This window comes from Typopeltis vanoorti, chromosome 11 (assembly GCF_054136105.1).
Source record: "Typopeltis vanoorti isolate ZY-2024b chromosome 11, IOZ_Tvanoo_1.0, whole genome shotgun sequence".
Lineage (NCBI taxonomy): Eukaryota > Metazoa > Arthropoda > Arachnida > Uropygi > Thelyphonidae > Typopeltis > Typopeltis vanoorti.
The window spans coordinates 16,444,179-16,460,313 of record NC_143559.1 but is presented as its reverse complement, the minus strand read 5'-3'; the positions used below and the strand labels follow the sequence as shown (position 1 = coordinate 16,460,313).

Here is a 16,135-nt window from a genome sequence, read left to right as displayed (position 1 = left end):
TAACTTATGTTTTGCATATGATATCAATCTTCTGACAGAAAGTGAAGAACCAGCCGTGTTTTCGGAACATTAAAAAAATATTTATTACACATAAACCTACAAAACACGAAAACAATGATAACCTCGAAATCTGGCATTGAATTCTTAAAGATACAAATTGGCAATAAACAAATTGAGAATGTGAACAAGTTCACTTATCTAGGAAGCACGTTGAGTCAAGATAGTCGTTCAAAAACCACCATTAAATACCGAATTGCTAAGGCAACCGTGGCCCTACAGAAGTTACAACCATTGTGGGGAGATAACAGAATAGCAATCACAACCAGACTAAGACTAATTGACACATTGATGAATTCTATCCTCTTGTATGGTTGTGAGGCTTGGACTTTGAGGGAAGATGAGAGGGGACTCCTGTCTTTTGAAATGAAAACTTACAGAAGACTTTTGAGAATTCCCTATACTGCTCACAAAACCAATGAAAATGTCCGAAAACTGATTGATTCAATAGACGGGAGAAGGGAATATATTCTGACAGTCATCAGAAGAAGACGGATGAAATAGTTCCAACATGTGGAGAGGACTGATGGCATTCCAAAGCAAACACTAGAAGGAATCATTCCGGGATCAAGGGTTAGGCGCCGACCTCGATTAAAATGGATTGATAACATCAAAAAATGGACAAATTCCTCCCTTTCTCAACTGACATCAAGAACAAGAGACTGAGAAGATTGGAGGAGGCTAACAAAGAATATCACCTACCAGCCATGAATGACCCAACGGTCCATTTAGGACTATGGGAAAGAAGACTATAGCTTCACCTTCTTTTCCCTGATTGTCGCCTGAATATAATTTTCTGTTTATTGCTCAGAAAAATCTCACCAGATTTTGTCTTTTTTGTTTCAGTCACCCCTATTATCACTAAAAAACATACGTACTAACCACAGTAATGACTATTTAATTCGTAAATATCTCATCCCAGTATCTTGGGACATCATTAGTACAGTAGTTCAAACAATACTAGGAATAACATACATATCTGCACGCACATTGTAATCGTGCACCCTAACTGTATGTTATTCCTGGTATTGTTTGAACTACTGTACTGATGATGTCCCAAGATACTTGGGATGAAATATTTACGAATTAAATAGTCATTACTGTTTAGTACATGTGTTTTTTAGTGATGAATTCACCACAGGTTTCATTATTTAAAAAAAAAAAAACAAAAAAAAACCTATTATGTCGATTCCTCAGATAGCTCCATTTCTTTAGTATTTGTTCCAGTATTGACTTTTTGCAGTTTGCCCTGGTTCCCTGGCAGAAACAACGGGGGCCTTGTTTAACTGGGCGATGCTTTAGCTGGCATGAAATTCTGGCATGCTGTACCATCATTTTTATAATTTGGTTTAAGCCAATAAAAATGCAGTTTGGTCAGCAAAATCCCAAATTGCCAGCCCTTCCTCGTTTGTTCAGTATTCAGGTAGATGCCTAACAGGGTGCACCATGAGAAGGTTAAGATTGGACATTAGGTCAGAAGCCCTGGTCTGTTCTCTGCATTCCTTTAAAGGCGATGTGGAGGTCTCCTCTTAGTTATACAGCTTTGACCCTTAAGCACCCTCAACTTGTTATTTTTGTGCATAGCTTTATTGCATTTCCCCCTGCATTCTCTCAATGGTTCTAGGAACTTCTGAGGCTTTTGCTAGAACTTTAGAAACTTTTGCAGGACTGCCTCTTTAACTTTGTGCCCACTATGAATCCCCCCCCCCCCCTTGTAGACAACTTCACTACATGTGTCCCTGTCTAAATCATTTGCTGTTTTCTTCAGTTTTCTGCTGAATCTTCAGAATTGGATTCTTGTTTTCAAATTCTCTATCTCCAGTAATATTTGTGAATTTATGTTTACATTTTACATCTGAAAACTGCTGAACTTTGATACTTTTTTACATATTTATTAGTCTTTACGGTATGATATTTTTGACCTGTTCAAAAATTATCACTTCCTCTGTATACTATTGTATCTTGAACGAGCTTAAAGATATCACTATGAACATAAATGTAATTGGTAAGACTTATTTCTTGTATTCTCTCCATATGATTGAAATTTTTTTCACTTAATTATAAATTAAATTAGATGCCAAGAAATTTTCTTGTTTAATCCTTTATCCATGTGTAAGTAGACAGTTTGTATGTGAAGTATCTTCACGACTAGGTTACTTCTATGTAGAGGATGTCCCATTCATTGCCTAGTATCCCATAATGCAAAGCACACATCCTTCTGGGTGTGTATAATGTTATGCATTATGGGAAGGGCCACCACCCAGAATGGTTTCGACCTTTATTGAGGGTTTAATCAGAAGTCGTTTATTTCCCATATATAAGTAGTGAAAAGATATCATTTATTTTCCATTAGTGAAGACACCTTATCAAAATATTCTGAATTAGAGCTAGATTTTGAAAGTTGTTTCACTTGGTTATAAATTAAAGATGGCAAGAAATTGCATTCTTATTTTAATCCATTATCTAAGTGTAAGCAAACAAAGTTTGCATGTGAAGTATTTTCACAGCTATGCTTGCACTAAGATAAAGGATTAAACAAGAATGTAATTTATTGGCATCTTTAATTTAATTGATAACCAAGTGAAAAAACTTTTAACAGCCAGGTCTAATTCAGAGTATTTTAATATGTGTTACACCTTTGCACTACTTTTATATGGGAAATGAAATTACCTTACTTTGACTCTTAAGTGGCCCACATTTGATTTCTGATATTCTGATTGTGCTGTTGTTAATTAAAAAAAAAAGTTGATTTAAATTCACTGGTTACAATTTAACAGCTGATAGTTTTAAAAGAAGCAGAAATAATTAATTTTTTTTTCCCTTGTAGTTTCGCAATTTTAAAATTGTCTACCGCCGGTATGCTGGTCTCTATTTCTGTATATGTGTAGATGTTAGCGACAATAATTTGGCATATCTCGAGGCCATTCATAACTTTGTTGAAGTGTTAAATGAATACTTTCATAATGTGTGTGAATTAGATTTGGTCTTCAACTTCTATAAGGTAAGTTAATTTTTATTAAACAAAAATTTCTTAATTGCATTTTCTGAAGTGAAATAGGAAATTAAATTGCAGTCTATCATTTTAGTGTCATGAATGTTGACAAATTTCTTTTTCAAATATTATAATCAATTAGTAAATAACTACACTAGATGTTTAATGCACATGAAATATGCCTGTTGAAATATAGCATTTATGTATGCACAGTTTTGCCATAAATTCTGTTATAACTTCCACTCACCCCTGTGTTGCCCACAGAATGCACGAGCCCAGTTCCGTTAATATATGCTGTGCACAGCCAACATCCATGTGTTCAGTAGAGAGAGTTGTCTAGCTGGATGGGTTAACATGCAGTGGCATGTGGGAGGGGAGAATTATGAGAACTGTGTAGCTGTAATAGCACATTATAATGCAGTCACCACCTGTTATTTTCAACACGCTAAAAACACTCAATCGGTAAGATATTTGTGTGTCGGACTATTAGCCATTAAGACAATACAAAAGAACTAGCTGACCACCAAAGAACAGGTTGGTCATGCTACATTAGGATTCAACAGCTTATGTGGGCTGTGAAGGCATTCTTCTGCCATAATCCTGTGAGAACACAGAAAGTAATATCACGAGAGATGAACATTTTGTAGAAAATTATGTTCTGTGTACTAACTGGTGACATTGGGGATGAGAGTATCGTCATTCTTCTGGACACTTCTTTACACCACAACTTATGTGGCAGAGGGTGATAAAATCTAAGGCACTCACTTCTCTGGCAGTATGTGAACCACAGACTAGAAGATTTCTCACCATTTACGTTTGACCACTAAAACGATCGGGTATATGCCTGGGATGGTTACACAGCACATGCCATAGCACCCAGGATTCCGAGAGATCATCACCCTACATCAGTGACTGATGTATCGGGGGGGGGTATCCAAGTTGTATTTCTGTTAGAAAGGGGTCAAAACCTCCCCATATTGTATCAAGACACTATGCTGGTATCTGTTGAACAGTCCTTGAACAATACCTTGTCTCACAGTAGGCAGTGGACCTTCTAACAGGACTTGGCCCCAGCACACAGAAGGACAACACAACAGTGATTGGACATGAATGTCCCCAACCACATATCACCATCTGATTGGCCATCTGGAAGTCTTGATCTGAATCCGTTGCACTTCAAGTTGTGGTCAGAGCTTGAGAGTAGCCTGCAAGAAACACCACCCCAGCATCAGTTGATTTTCCATTCAGTGTTGGAAAGGCCTTTCATTTTCTTCACAGAGTACTGCAAATGATATTCTATTCCAGGCAGCAGTTCTCTCTTCATCTCTTCTTTCAGACAACATTATTAACTCAAAAAGAGGGCACTTTCAAATTTAAGAAGTAACCAAGACATCATTTTCAAGGCAGACAAAGGCAGTGGTATGGCCCCACAGCCATCATGAATATGACTACAAGTCAGATTTCTCTCCTTGACTTGGATTCCTCTACCCCTCGAACTGTGGTCCCATATGGGCAAATCATAAGGACACCAATGAACTACAAAACATGGCAACTGATTTAAAGCAGAAACACAATTCTATGCTTCTATTAATTCTAAAGTTGTATGGTGTCCCAAAGAGAGAGAGGCGTATCCCCTTAATATTGGACAGAATAAGTTCACCTATTTACCTCTTATCCAAACACTTCAAATTTGTTAAAGAACCACATCTGACATTCAGATTCTTTTATCAAGAACTTGTGATTTTGTCTGACATTTTTATGTTCTATTGGACATCCTTGTCAATCTTGACATCTCGCTATGCATAAATGTCCTGGGCAAATAAGTTCCAGATACCATTCGATGCCTCTTCTCTCCTGATGCCACAAGACTAAACGTTGTCTGCAGCATAATTATTTTAAATGAAGTGATTATCTTTACAAACAATGGGAAGTCCCCATTTTTCATCTGTGTGCTGATCCCTTGATGGAAAATTTTGAAAAACGTTTCTAATATTAGCCAAACCAAAACCCACCATTTGGTGGAGATATGTAAATAACATCTTCATCATCTGGAAACATAGCATTGCTGATTTAAACAGTTTCTTAATCTATGTTCATTTCATCAAAAAATAAAATTCACCTTGGAAATTGAAAACTAAGTTGAAGTACCTTCTAGACCTCCTCATTTTAAAAATTTTTGAAAATAGTTTCATGTTAGATGTTTATCACAAGCCAACTTGCACCAGGTGGACACAGGAAGTTAAAGAGGCAGGGAAGGAAAAGAAGAAAGCATATCAAAAGTTCCTGACAAATAAGTCAGCTTTTGCTTTTAGAGAATACAGAGACAAATGTAAGAAAGTGAAACTGTGTAGAACTAGCTAAACAAAAGTCATGGGAAGACTTTGACGAGAACATAGAAAATAAATATCAAGAAGGTAGTTAGATATTCTGGAGGTTGTTGAAGAAGCTTGGAAATAGGAGAAAGAGTGCTGTAAAAGGAGTTAGAGATGATGATAAAGGTGACATGAAAACAGCAGAAAAAGATATCCTTGAAGTATGGAGTAATTACTTCGAAAAATTGCTAAATGAAACAGTGATAGCATAGTGGTAAAAAAAAAAAACACTCAACAGGCATACAGTCAGGAATACATATCCAGTGGTGTGTTGGGGACTGGCTTGTGCAAGCTGGTTGTTAAAATTTTTAAAATTTAGCGAGCCGGTTGCTAATGTTTTTAAGTCGGACAAGCCAGTTATAAAATTCTTTATGAAATGATAGATGATGAATGGTGGTATATACGTTTTCTTGTAAATATTTTGAAATTGTATAATAAACACTTATATATATTATTATTATTATCAAAAATAAATGCATTCACAAGGAGAATTCACAAAACGCAAACTCAATTTACGAACAGGAATTTGGAAACGATTTTATTTACTAAACAATGTCTGTATTCATTAAAACACAAACTCGTTATCAAAACTCCCGAACTGAGTATTTGAATAAACAATAATGCCTTATTTTAACTTATTTTTAATATATGTTTTTATTTCGGTTTTTTCTTTTTTTATTTTAATAATTAAAATAATTTTAATCGTGGTTAGAGTTTTGCGGTCAAAAAAGTGGATTGCTGTTAGTTGAAAAAATGGAATAGAACAAAACTTCTTAAACATTATAAGGACAAAATTTGAAGAAGAAGAAACAAAGACATCTGAAGATACAATAGAACATTGTGAAGAATCAAATTTTTCATAAAGCAAGCCGGTTGTTAAAAATTTACCAGCACACCACTGTACATATCCATACTTGAAGTAGAAAAAGCCATCAAAGGCTTGAAATGTGGAAAGGCAGCAGGAGTAGATGGTATTTGACCAGAACTGCTGAAGTATGGTGGTATAAAAGTATTACGGTGGCTGCACTGCATAGTTCAGAAAGCCTGGACAGAGGGACGAATTCCCGATGATTGGAGTAGAATTTTAATAGTACCCATATATAAAAAGGGAAATAAAACTGAATATGAGAATTAGAGAGGTATTTTCCTACCGAGCGTTCCTGGCAAGATTTATGCAAGTATACTTGAGAAACGGTTGAGAAGAATTGTGGAAGAAAAGCTTGGTGAAGAACAAACTGGATTCAGGCCAAATAGAGGCTGTTAGGATCAGATCTTTACTTTATGACAAATAGTTGAGAAAGCATGGGAATATAACAGAGATCTGTATTTAAGTTTTGTTGATCTGGAAAAGGCATATGAGTAGGTGCCAAGAGAGAAGCTATTCAATACGCTACAGTTATATGGTGTCAATGGGGCATTATATCAAGCAATACTTAGTCTGTATTTGAGTTGTAAGTCAGCAGTTAGAATTGAAGGAAGTACAGGAAGATGGTTTAATGTTAAATCTGGTGTGAGAGAAGGATGTACATTATCCTCTCTGTTATTCATTATCTGTATGGATCACATTATGAAGGAAAGTGGTATTAAACTTGATATCAGAATTGGAGATGTTAATATTAGCTCTTTGCTTTATGCAGACGATGTTATACTTCTAAATAAATCCACTACAAGTCTGCAAGATTCCCTGACTAAATTGAATAACTGTTGTAGTAGATATGGTATGAAGGTCAGCAATAAAAAGACAAAGACGATGAAAATAGGCAGAATCGTTGAAAATGTTAACTGTGTTGTGAACGGGGAACCTGTGGAACAAGAAAACATTTCAGCTACTTAAGCACGATTTTTAGTGAAGATGGTAAATTAAATATGGAAATAGACAACGGAATCAACAAAGCTGGTGTTATATCGTTGCATTTTTCCTAAAATATAATTTACTTTTTTTATGAATTTACCTCTCTACAATGACTACAAGACTTAAAAAATTTCCCTGACTCTAATATCTGTATCACTTCTTACGTGTTTATTCTATATCTCTCACCGATTCCTAACTTTACTCATGTGCTTACCCTGACTGTTAAAGGTTATTTCTTGCTAAAAGAAACGAATCCTCTAATTTCTTTCTGGGGCCATCTCCTCTTCAGATATTGACAAATTTATTTTTTAAAGCTGCGCCAGCCAATATCTTAGAATAGAGGGGACTCTCATTCAGGAAGACTTTTCCAGACTTTTGGTGCACATAGGTGAATAAATTTAGTGCTTAAACTCGTAAATTAAACGCTTTACTGTGGCTAAATAAATTCTGGCTTCCGGTCGTTACCTCTATAACAACATGTTATACCTTTCTTTCACTCCTCCCCCCCCCCCCAGCTATGGTTCAGATTAATGAGTGGTAGTTTTGATTCATATCACAGGCAAAACTAACTTAGGTATAGAAGAAAAAACATTTATTGGAATCTAAAGACATATACACTTAGACCAGTAGCACTTTCAGTTAGTTCAATGACAAATTAAACTGTATCAAACTGATTAATACTCTAATGCATGAACAAAAAGACTTCTTTTAAGTTAGAGATTAAACAGACATAATATACACATTATACACTTCTAATCAATATTCTACCTACTTTGTTAGTCTTGCACATTAAACTAGTCACAATCATCTATAATCATTCCAGACAATTTGTGTTATGGACATTAGCCACTGCTAAATAATCGCTTAAAGTTCTTAAATACTGTCCATACTCGATTATTACTACAATGATCTTTCCCTTTTACTGACTGGGTAATTATACAACAAAATCTGTACTTTACCATTTCTTGGGGCAGGATCTCCAGGTCCGTCTGAATTGTCCTTGATATTACCTCTTGATACTTCCATAAGCCTATGTCCACGTGGTGGGTCACTATGGTCATCAGATTAAGCTATGCTCTACACCTGGCGTTGTTCCCTTGTCTATTCTGAATCTGTTTCGGGCCATCCTTGTTACCTGCCGGTTCATAGGATATGTCCGCGATATTATACCGTCGGAACTTTCAACGAAGGAGCGAAGACAGCATATGCCGACATTCGCGCTTTAGCACCGGCCAGAAATTCAGACATCGAAGGGAAAAGCGCACTGTCCGATATCGTACTATCGCCAAGAAACGCCGTCAGGAACTTCCGGTCCATGGGAAAAGTAGAATCATCATCCAGCAAAATAGGCAAAAAAAAGCCTTGAGAAAAGGGGTACAAACCCTTTTTATTCTCCCTTCACTTCCAGCTTTTTTAGCACCCTCTCACTTTCTGCGATCTTTTCCCACCCGCTATTCTTTCGTCCGCGGGAATTTCGGCACATTGCGTGATCTCTAGCAGCATCATTCGGGAAACGAATGTGTCGCTTTCCAAGATTGCCAATGCCTCAGGCCCGCCCGTGACCTTTGGACACCCATTCATTATATACATAATGCATTCATATAATACTAATTTATACACAAAGTTCTTTACATCGTATTACATTTCTACTAAAACGAGGTATTTCTATTTACAGTTAGTACTTTATTTCTTGTGTTCGAGTGCAAGTTTTTTTTTTCTCAGCTGATTTTTCTGACTTGCTAAATCCTGAATGAATTGTTTCCTTTTAAAAGTTCTTCATTCAGGATGTAACACTGGTATGGTGGGAAGTCAATTGAATAAATTCATATGGAATAAGAGAGAAATTAGTCGGAACACTAAATTAGCTGCATACAAGACAGTGTTCAAACCAGTTTTAACTTATGGATCCAAGAGCTGGATCAGAAGTAAAACACTTGACCAAAGACTAGAGACTGCAGATTTGAGAGTGCTGAGAAAGATTAGAGACGTGAACAAATGGCATCAATGGCAATATCATATTAGAAACGAGGATATTAGGAAAGAACTTGACATTGTCGGCTACCAGGAATGCGTTAGCAGAGCTAATATCAGGTGGTATGGTCACTTAAACAGAATGGGTGAGGAAAGATTAGCATAACAAGTGTTCTCTGCCTGGTTGGCAGGAAAACAACCCAGAGGAAGACCAAGATATAGATGGATTGATACGGTGCAACGTGCCTTAGATGATAGAAATATAAGATCTTATAATGATAATATTGGAGTCTTGATAAGTAACAGACTGATTTGGAGGAAAATTGTAGATAGGAAGTTAGTAATGATGTAAATTTTTCTTGTAGTACTATCATATCCTGTACACCCCTTGTGGGTACATGTCAAGAATTTGATAATGATGATATAGACTATGTATTGACAATATAATGCTGCATTTACAATACAACTATAGTACTATGAGAAGCTTTCCTTTTGACACCTTGTAAAAATCTTTTCCAGATCTACATAACTGAAATATAAACCCTTTTTTATAATCCTAAAATTTCCGAACTAATTGTGTTAAAGTGAAAATCCAATCCTGACATTCTCTATTTGGCCTGAATCTGGCGTATTATTCACCAAGCTTCCATTCCACAATTTTTCTTTGCCATTTCTCAAGTATAGTTTGTAAAAATCTTATCTGGAACCCTCAGTTGAGAAATAACTCTGTTTTATTTCCCTTCTTATAGATAGTTTCTATGAGAGCTCTACTCCAATCATCTGGAATTCGATCCTCTGACCAGCTGTTCTGAATTATACAGTGCAGCTACTGTAAAAAGTTTTATAACCCCGTATGTGAGCAGTTCTGGTAGAATATTATGTACTCCACTGCCTTTCCACTGTATAACTGGGTAGAGACCCCCCATTTAATCCTTTAAGGAATGCAAAAAAAACTGACCAGGGCATCTGACCTAACATCCAGTCTGCATCTTCTTGTAGTGCTACCTGTTAGGTATCTTCCCAGATACTGAACAAACACCGATGGGTGGAATTTGGGACTAAGCTGATCAAGCTGTATTCTTGTGGGCTTAAGCCATAATTCAAAATGATGGTACAACTATGATGGTGATACTTGTGGACTATGCGAAGGCATTTGACAAGATTCCACTTGGAACTCTGTTTTATAATTTGGAGCGAATTGGAATGAATATGAAAATGATTTGAATTAGAAGATGGCTGATGGACAGGTATCATAGAGTAGTTTATGGAGTAGTTGAGTCCAGGAGAAGGAAGGTGACTAGTGGTACCTTGGACAGTACTTGGTCCTCTGTTGTTTAATTTACACATCAGTGATATTGAAAATGATTTCACAGAAAATATTCAGTTGTTAGCCAATGATGCAATACTGGAAAGAGCAATAACCAGTGAGGGTAATGCAGAGCTCCTGCAAGATGACTTAAATAAGCTATCAGTATGGGCAAAGGTAAATGGCTGCCGGTTTAACGTCAAGTGTGAGATCACGAATTTTGGAAGAGATCACATGTCATGTACTTATTAATGGAACTGAATTTCAAGAAGTTGAGGCGAGTAACTTGGGGGGGGGGGAGTTGTTCTTCAACAGCCATGTAAGTCAATAACTTACATGGTTGTTGAAGAACATTGATAGCAGGGATAATATGGTGATTATTCTTCTTCTTTATAAGGCAGCAATAAGGCCACCTCTACTACTGTGTACAGATATGGTTGCCTGGATTCCTTTATAAAATGGTGGAGAGGATCCATAGGCAAGTGACAAAGATTGTTACAGATTTATGGAATGCTACATATGAGACTCATAGGTATACTTTTATCATATATGTATGACAGAAATACAGGGTGTTTCAAAAAGAATGACCCAATTAATAATTATATTTAATAATGAAAATGTGGTACATTTTCATGACAGCTGTCGTCATATCAAACTCTGGGCCAAGGCCGTTCACATGGAACAAGTCATATTCATTTGTAGTTCATGGTTGCAGAGATATACAATTTTAAAATTGGGACATTCTTTTTGAAACACTCTGTACCGTATATGTCTGCATATAAGACTACTCTTAAATACTACAGAAAACCCCTCGAAATCATGGATCATCTTATACGGCTAGTATAAAAAGGGAAGCTGAATTTCTTGGATGAACATTTTAGGTAGTTACATCATTATATAAGAAAATAGGCAGTGTTTATAAACAAATCAGATTAATTTTTTATTACATAAATTTATTTAAAATATTACAATAGGTGTAAGTCTTAAAAAACAAATAATAATTATTAACCTCAATTTTCATGTTAATTTTCTTCATCTGTTGCAAATAGTTCTTCAGATTCATTGTTTAAATGATCATGTGGTTCTCAGTTCGTATCTGGTGAATTGATTTTGTTTTCATCGTCATCAGTGTCCCACAACAGATCATCTTCCTTACCATCCATAAGATTAGAGATACCACACTTTTTAAATGATTTTATTAGTCTCTACTTTTACTTTATTTCATGCTTTGATCACAAAATTGCACGTCTCAAGTGATGCAGCATGCATAAATCCACCATTTGTAAATGATTTTTCACCAGTCAACATCCAATTATTCCACTCTTCTCGCATGTGATCTTTAAATGGTTTGTTCAAGCAGGTGTCTAGTGGTTGTAATATAGAAGTTAAACCACCTGGTATAACAGCAATTTTTTTTCTAGAAGACTTTTAGTATTTTCAGTTAAATGACTATCCCATACTAATAAACTACGTTTCTTCATTATACTGCCTGGTTGCGTGTTCCATACATAATTTATCCATAATTTCACACCATTTTTGTCTATTCACCTTTTTTCGTGAAAATATACAAAAACACTTGAAGGAAATTTTATCTTAGGTTTAGTTTTATGTTTGAAGATGATTGTTGGTTTTAACTTGGTTCCATCAGCCAAACATGACAACACAACCATAAACCTTGTTTTTTCATGACTTGTACTTCTAACTAGCACACTCTTACTACCTTTAGACTCCACTGTTTTATTGCTTATCATATCAAAGCTCATAGGAGTTTCATCCATATTTCCAATATTTGACAATAGAAATTTACGTTATTGTCTCAACTGAATGGATGAATTTATGGAAACTGGTAAGTTTGTGATCAAGGTCTGCTGGTAGTTTTTGAGCAGTTTTTGTTTTTTGTCGGTTCATAAAACGATTACGCCAACCTGAATAGCTTGAAATTCTATACTTTCATCCGGATTCAGTCTTGACCATTTTAGTGCATATGCTCTAATCATATTTCTTGTAAGAAGATAACCATTCTGCAACATGATTTTCCAGTTGCGACCATAGGGTGATCTCCGTTCTCATCGCACATTTTTTCTTTGGCAATTTTTTTTAAAATATCTTCTTTCTTCCTCCATTCTCTTACCATTTTCTCGGTTATGTCAAACTTTCTTGAAGCAGCACAGTTATTAGTTTGCTTTGCTATTTCAATTACCCTTATTTTAAATCGAGCTTTATACTTCCTTCGTTTTGTTGCTGGTTCCAGGATTTTAAATAACAATTTTAATAATCCTAAAATTTAATAAAAATGCAAAATTAATAATTAATTAAAATTGGGGCTAATCACTTTTAATTAGGGATTCACATAAATACTAAATCTATGCTATGCAAAAAAAAACGGATGTGCATAGATATAAAAATAACGGATGTGCATAGATATAAAAATAACGGATATCACAACAATACCTAAAGTTGCATTAATACGAGAAAGAAGAAATTGAGGATCGTCTTATACATTGGTCGTGCTGTATATCGACATATATGGTATAGAAGTGATTATAGAAGTTTTATAGAATACACTGACTTTTTAGCTACATTGCAGGAGGGAAAACATGGTTTATTATTATTATTAGTTACCTCCAGGGAGTCCAAAGATTCATCGAGGGAGGCATCTACTCTACACCTCTGCTTGTACCACTCGCAATCCACCAGTTGACCGCAACTACACCAGCGCCATCTACTGCCGGCCACAACCATTAGTATTTTCACAGACAATCATGAACATCCATGCCCACAGTAGGATTCGAACCCGCAGCCTCTTGACTGGAGAGTGGACATTCCAACCACTCAGCCAACCAGGCTGGGCTGTGGAAATTGTGTGTTTGATTAACAGGCGTGTTAGAGCTAGATTTTTTTCTTGAATGGTGGTGAATGGGTGGAATGAGTTGGCAGAGGTGATTGTGAGTGCTTCATCAGTGAATAATGAGTTTAAGGAGAAGTATGATAGGCATTGTGGGAATAACAGTGTGTATGTAAAGGGTCTCCCACGATGAATCTCACTCCATGGAGACATCCATTTAATTTCAAGATAGGAGAGACAGAATTAATGACACTGCTAATATGTTTAGCCTTGAAAAATCTGAGAGTGAATCAATATATTTTGATCTGTTTCAGCAGGTTATGTGATCAAATCTTGTTTGCATTCACTTTGCAAGTAGATCTAATGGATTTTCAGACTGATTGTACATGCCATATTTCAGTAATGGTACAATGTTTTTCACTAAATGATTTATGATTTTCTAGGTTTACAGTGTTGTAGATGAAATGTTTTTGGCTGGAGAAATTAGAGAAACAAGTCAGACTAAAGTTTTAAAGCAACTGCTAGTGTATAATTCCCTAGAATAGCCTATTAATGGACTAAGGATGCATTCCATTTCATTGTGATTCAGTCATAAGCCATCACAGAGCAAACTGTTAAGCAGGAAAAAACATTGGTGATTGCATTTATAATTGCATTGTGTGCTCTTTAAGATGTCAAAATATATATATATATATATTGAATATCATGTACAGATAACAAGATTTTGTGATGTTCGTTGAGTTTAAAGTAAATACTCTAAAGAAATCTTATTACTTAGAATAAATATGGTTATGGAGCACCTAAACTCAGTTTTCAGATGTATAACAAGCCTTTACCCCAAATATGCATAAGACTATTGTTAAATGTAAGATAAATTGTTTGTTTATGTTCAGTTTATTATCAGCTGTTTAAAATTTCGGATTTCGATTTTTGAATTTGATTTATATCTCCAGTTTTGTTTTTGATATGGGAGATAATTTAAGTTTGAATTTGTCATCATATATTTGGTCTTAAGATGTTCATTTTGTATAAACAATTTGAATCCAGAGTTACTTTCAGGTATTTAATGAACTGTTTCCTGTATTGACATCTATTTCATTTAAATGTATACTGTATATACCTATGTGGTAAATGTATATAACAGCTTTTGCTGACAGATGTAATAGTTTTTTTTTTTTTTTTTTGACCATATGATGAAGAATCTTTGGACTTTGATTTATTGTACCTTTATGTTATAAATTAATATATATAAAATTAAATGTGAACAAGCAAAAGTAAGTTTCTTTATTCATTGATGCCTCCTGGAAACCCAGGTTTTTCATCCTGTAGAATAGGCAAGCTGGCCAGAAACATGCAACTAACAGACATAATACTATTGCCTTAATAGCCTTAGTTGCTTTTGTCATGATTCAATAGAAACAGTCTCATTATTCATTGAGATATGATATACAAATGATGTCATTTCAGTTTCAAATAAACTAGAATTAGAAAAGCTGTTAAAGAATGCAGAAAGATTAAAGGCAGATTTTAAAATAAATATGGAAAAACAAAATCGGTGTTTAAACAGGTAAAAGAAAAAAAGATAACCTTAGGTAAATATAGGTAATACACTTCAGCTAACTCATAGCTACCACAGTAATAGTTTGCTACATAATTTTGCTGTAGTGAATTTCTTTTTAGCATAGCACTATGTTGTATACTTATTGTGTTTTAGTCAGGACTTTCCAGTAGTTTGTTATAGTGAATGCTATGACCATATGAGAGTGCTTTTGACCAGGATATTTTTTTAAATATAACAAGTCCTTTAGATTGATAGTTTTCTAACCATGAAAAAAAAAAACAAACTCAAGAACTATGGTGAGTACTAAACTTGAAAGCACAAATATTTCATACTAAAATTAAAGTTTGTTACCATGGCTATCAAAGAAGAGACCGCAGTTGTCCAAGATTAAGGTGAAAAGATCAACTTCATCTGCAGAGAAGGAACAAGACATTAAAAGCGTATACCTAAATTGCTCAGACGACGATCATGGCTATCATGACTTTTTCACTGTGGAATCTTTATGCCATAGGTACTTTTGAAAATTTGATTGTCTGCCACATCTTAGCGTTAAATTTGACTTGATGGAAAAATTTTAAATTGATAATTATAAACAGAAGCAGTTATTTCAAGAACAAATCCCAAGGCCAAGAAAACTAAAATAAAAGGGTATAGTAGTTTTATTTTAAAAAATATAGGATGTAATATTCAGGCAACAATGATCAAGGAAAAGAAGGAAGGAGTAGCAATAGCATTCAGTACCAAACACGAAGATAAATTTCTTCATTGGCAGAAAGTTTCAAGTTATGTGGGCAAATTGGAAAATGGGAAACTGAATAATGAAACATTTGTGGCTATAGATCCATTGAAGACTATTTATTAAGGAAGAAGTGGAATTCTTCATTTCAAGGGGATTGAAACACAGTAGGAAGTGAATCCTAAGCATGTAGAAATGTTTTGGCAAAATTTTGGAAAAAAAGGCAAAGCTAATAACAATAGTAAGTACACTGAACTCCCACTTTACAGTTTGCTCAGTTTATGATAAAAATAAAAAAAATTCACTCTTCTTAAAGTAACTTCAGCATATGAATAAAATATGCATTTCATGATGTAATTGGTTACCTACCTCACACATGGATTTTGGGCAATGCATTCATAAACAGTGATTGATTGAATCAGCTGCAATAAAGTGTTGTACTA

The 16,135-nt window shown here is 35.0% G+C and overlaps 1 protein-coding gene across 1 annotated transcript in view; it reads left to right on the top strand.

The window, feature by feature from the left end:
• The window catches only part of AP-2sigma (adaptor protein complex 2, sigma subunit), an 80,136-nt gene extending 65,509 nt beyond the window's left edge, over positions 1-14,627 (top strand). The window contains exons 3-4 of the mRNA XM_090400344.1: positions 2,885-3,058; positions 13,839-14,627. Of these exons, the coding sequence (XP_090256470.1) occupies positions 2,885-3,058; positions 13,839-13,940 (276 nt within the window). The 3' untranslated portion in view covers positions 13,941-14,627. The remainder of the gene's footprint in view (positions 1-2,884; positions 3,059-13,838) is intronic.
• The last annotated feature ends 1,508 nt before the right edge of the window (positions 14,628-16,135 follow it).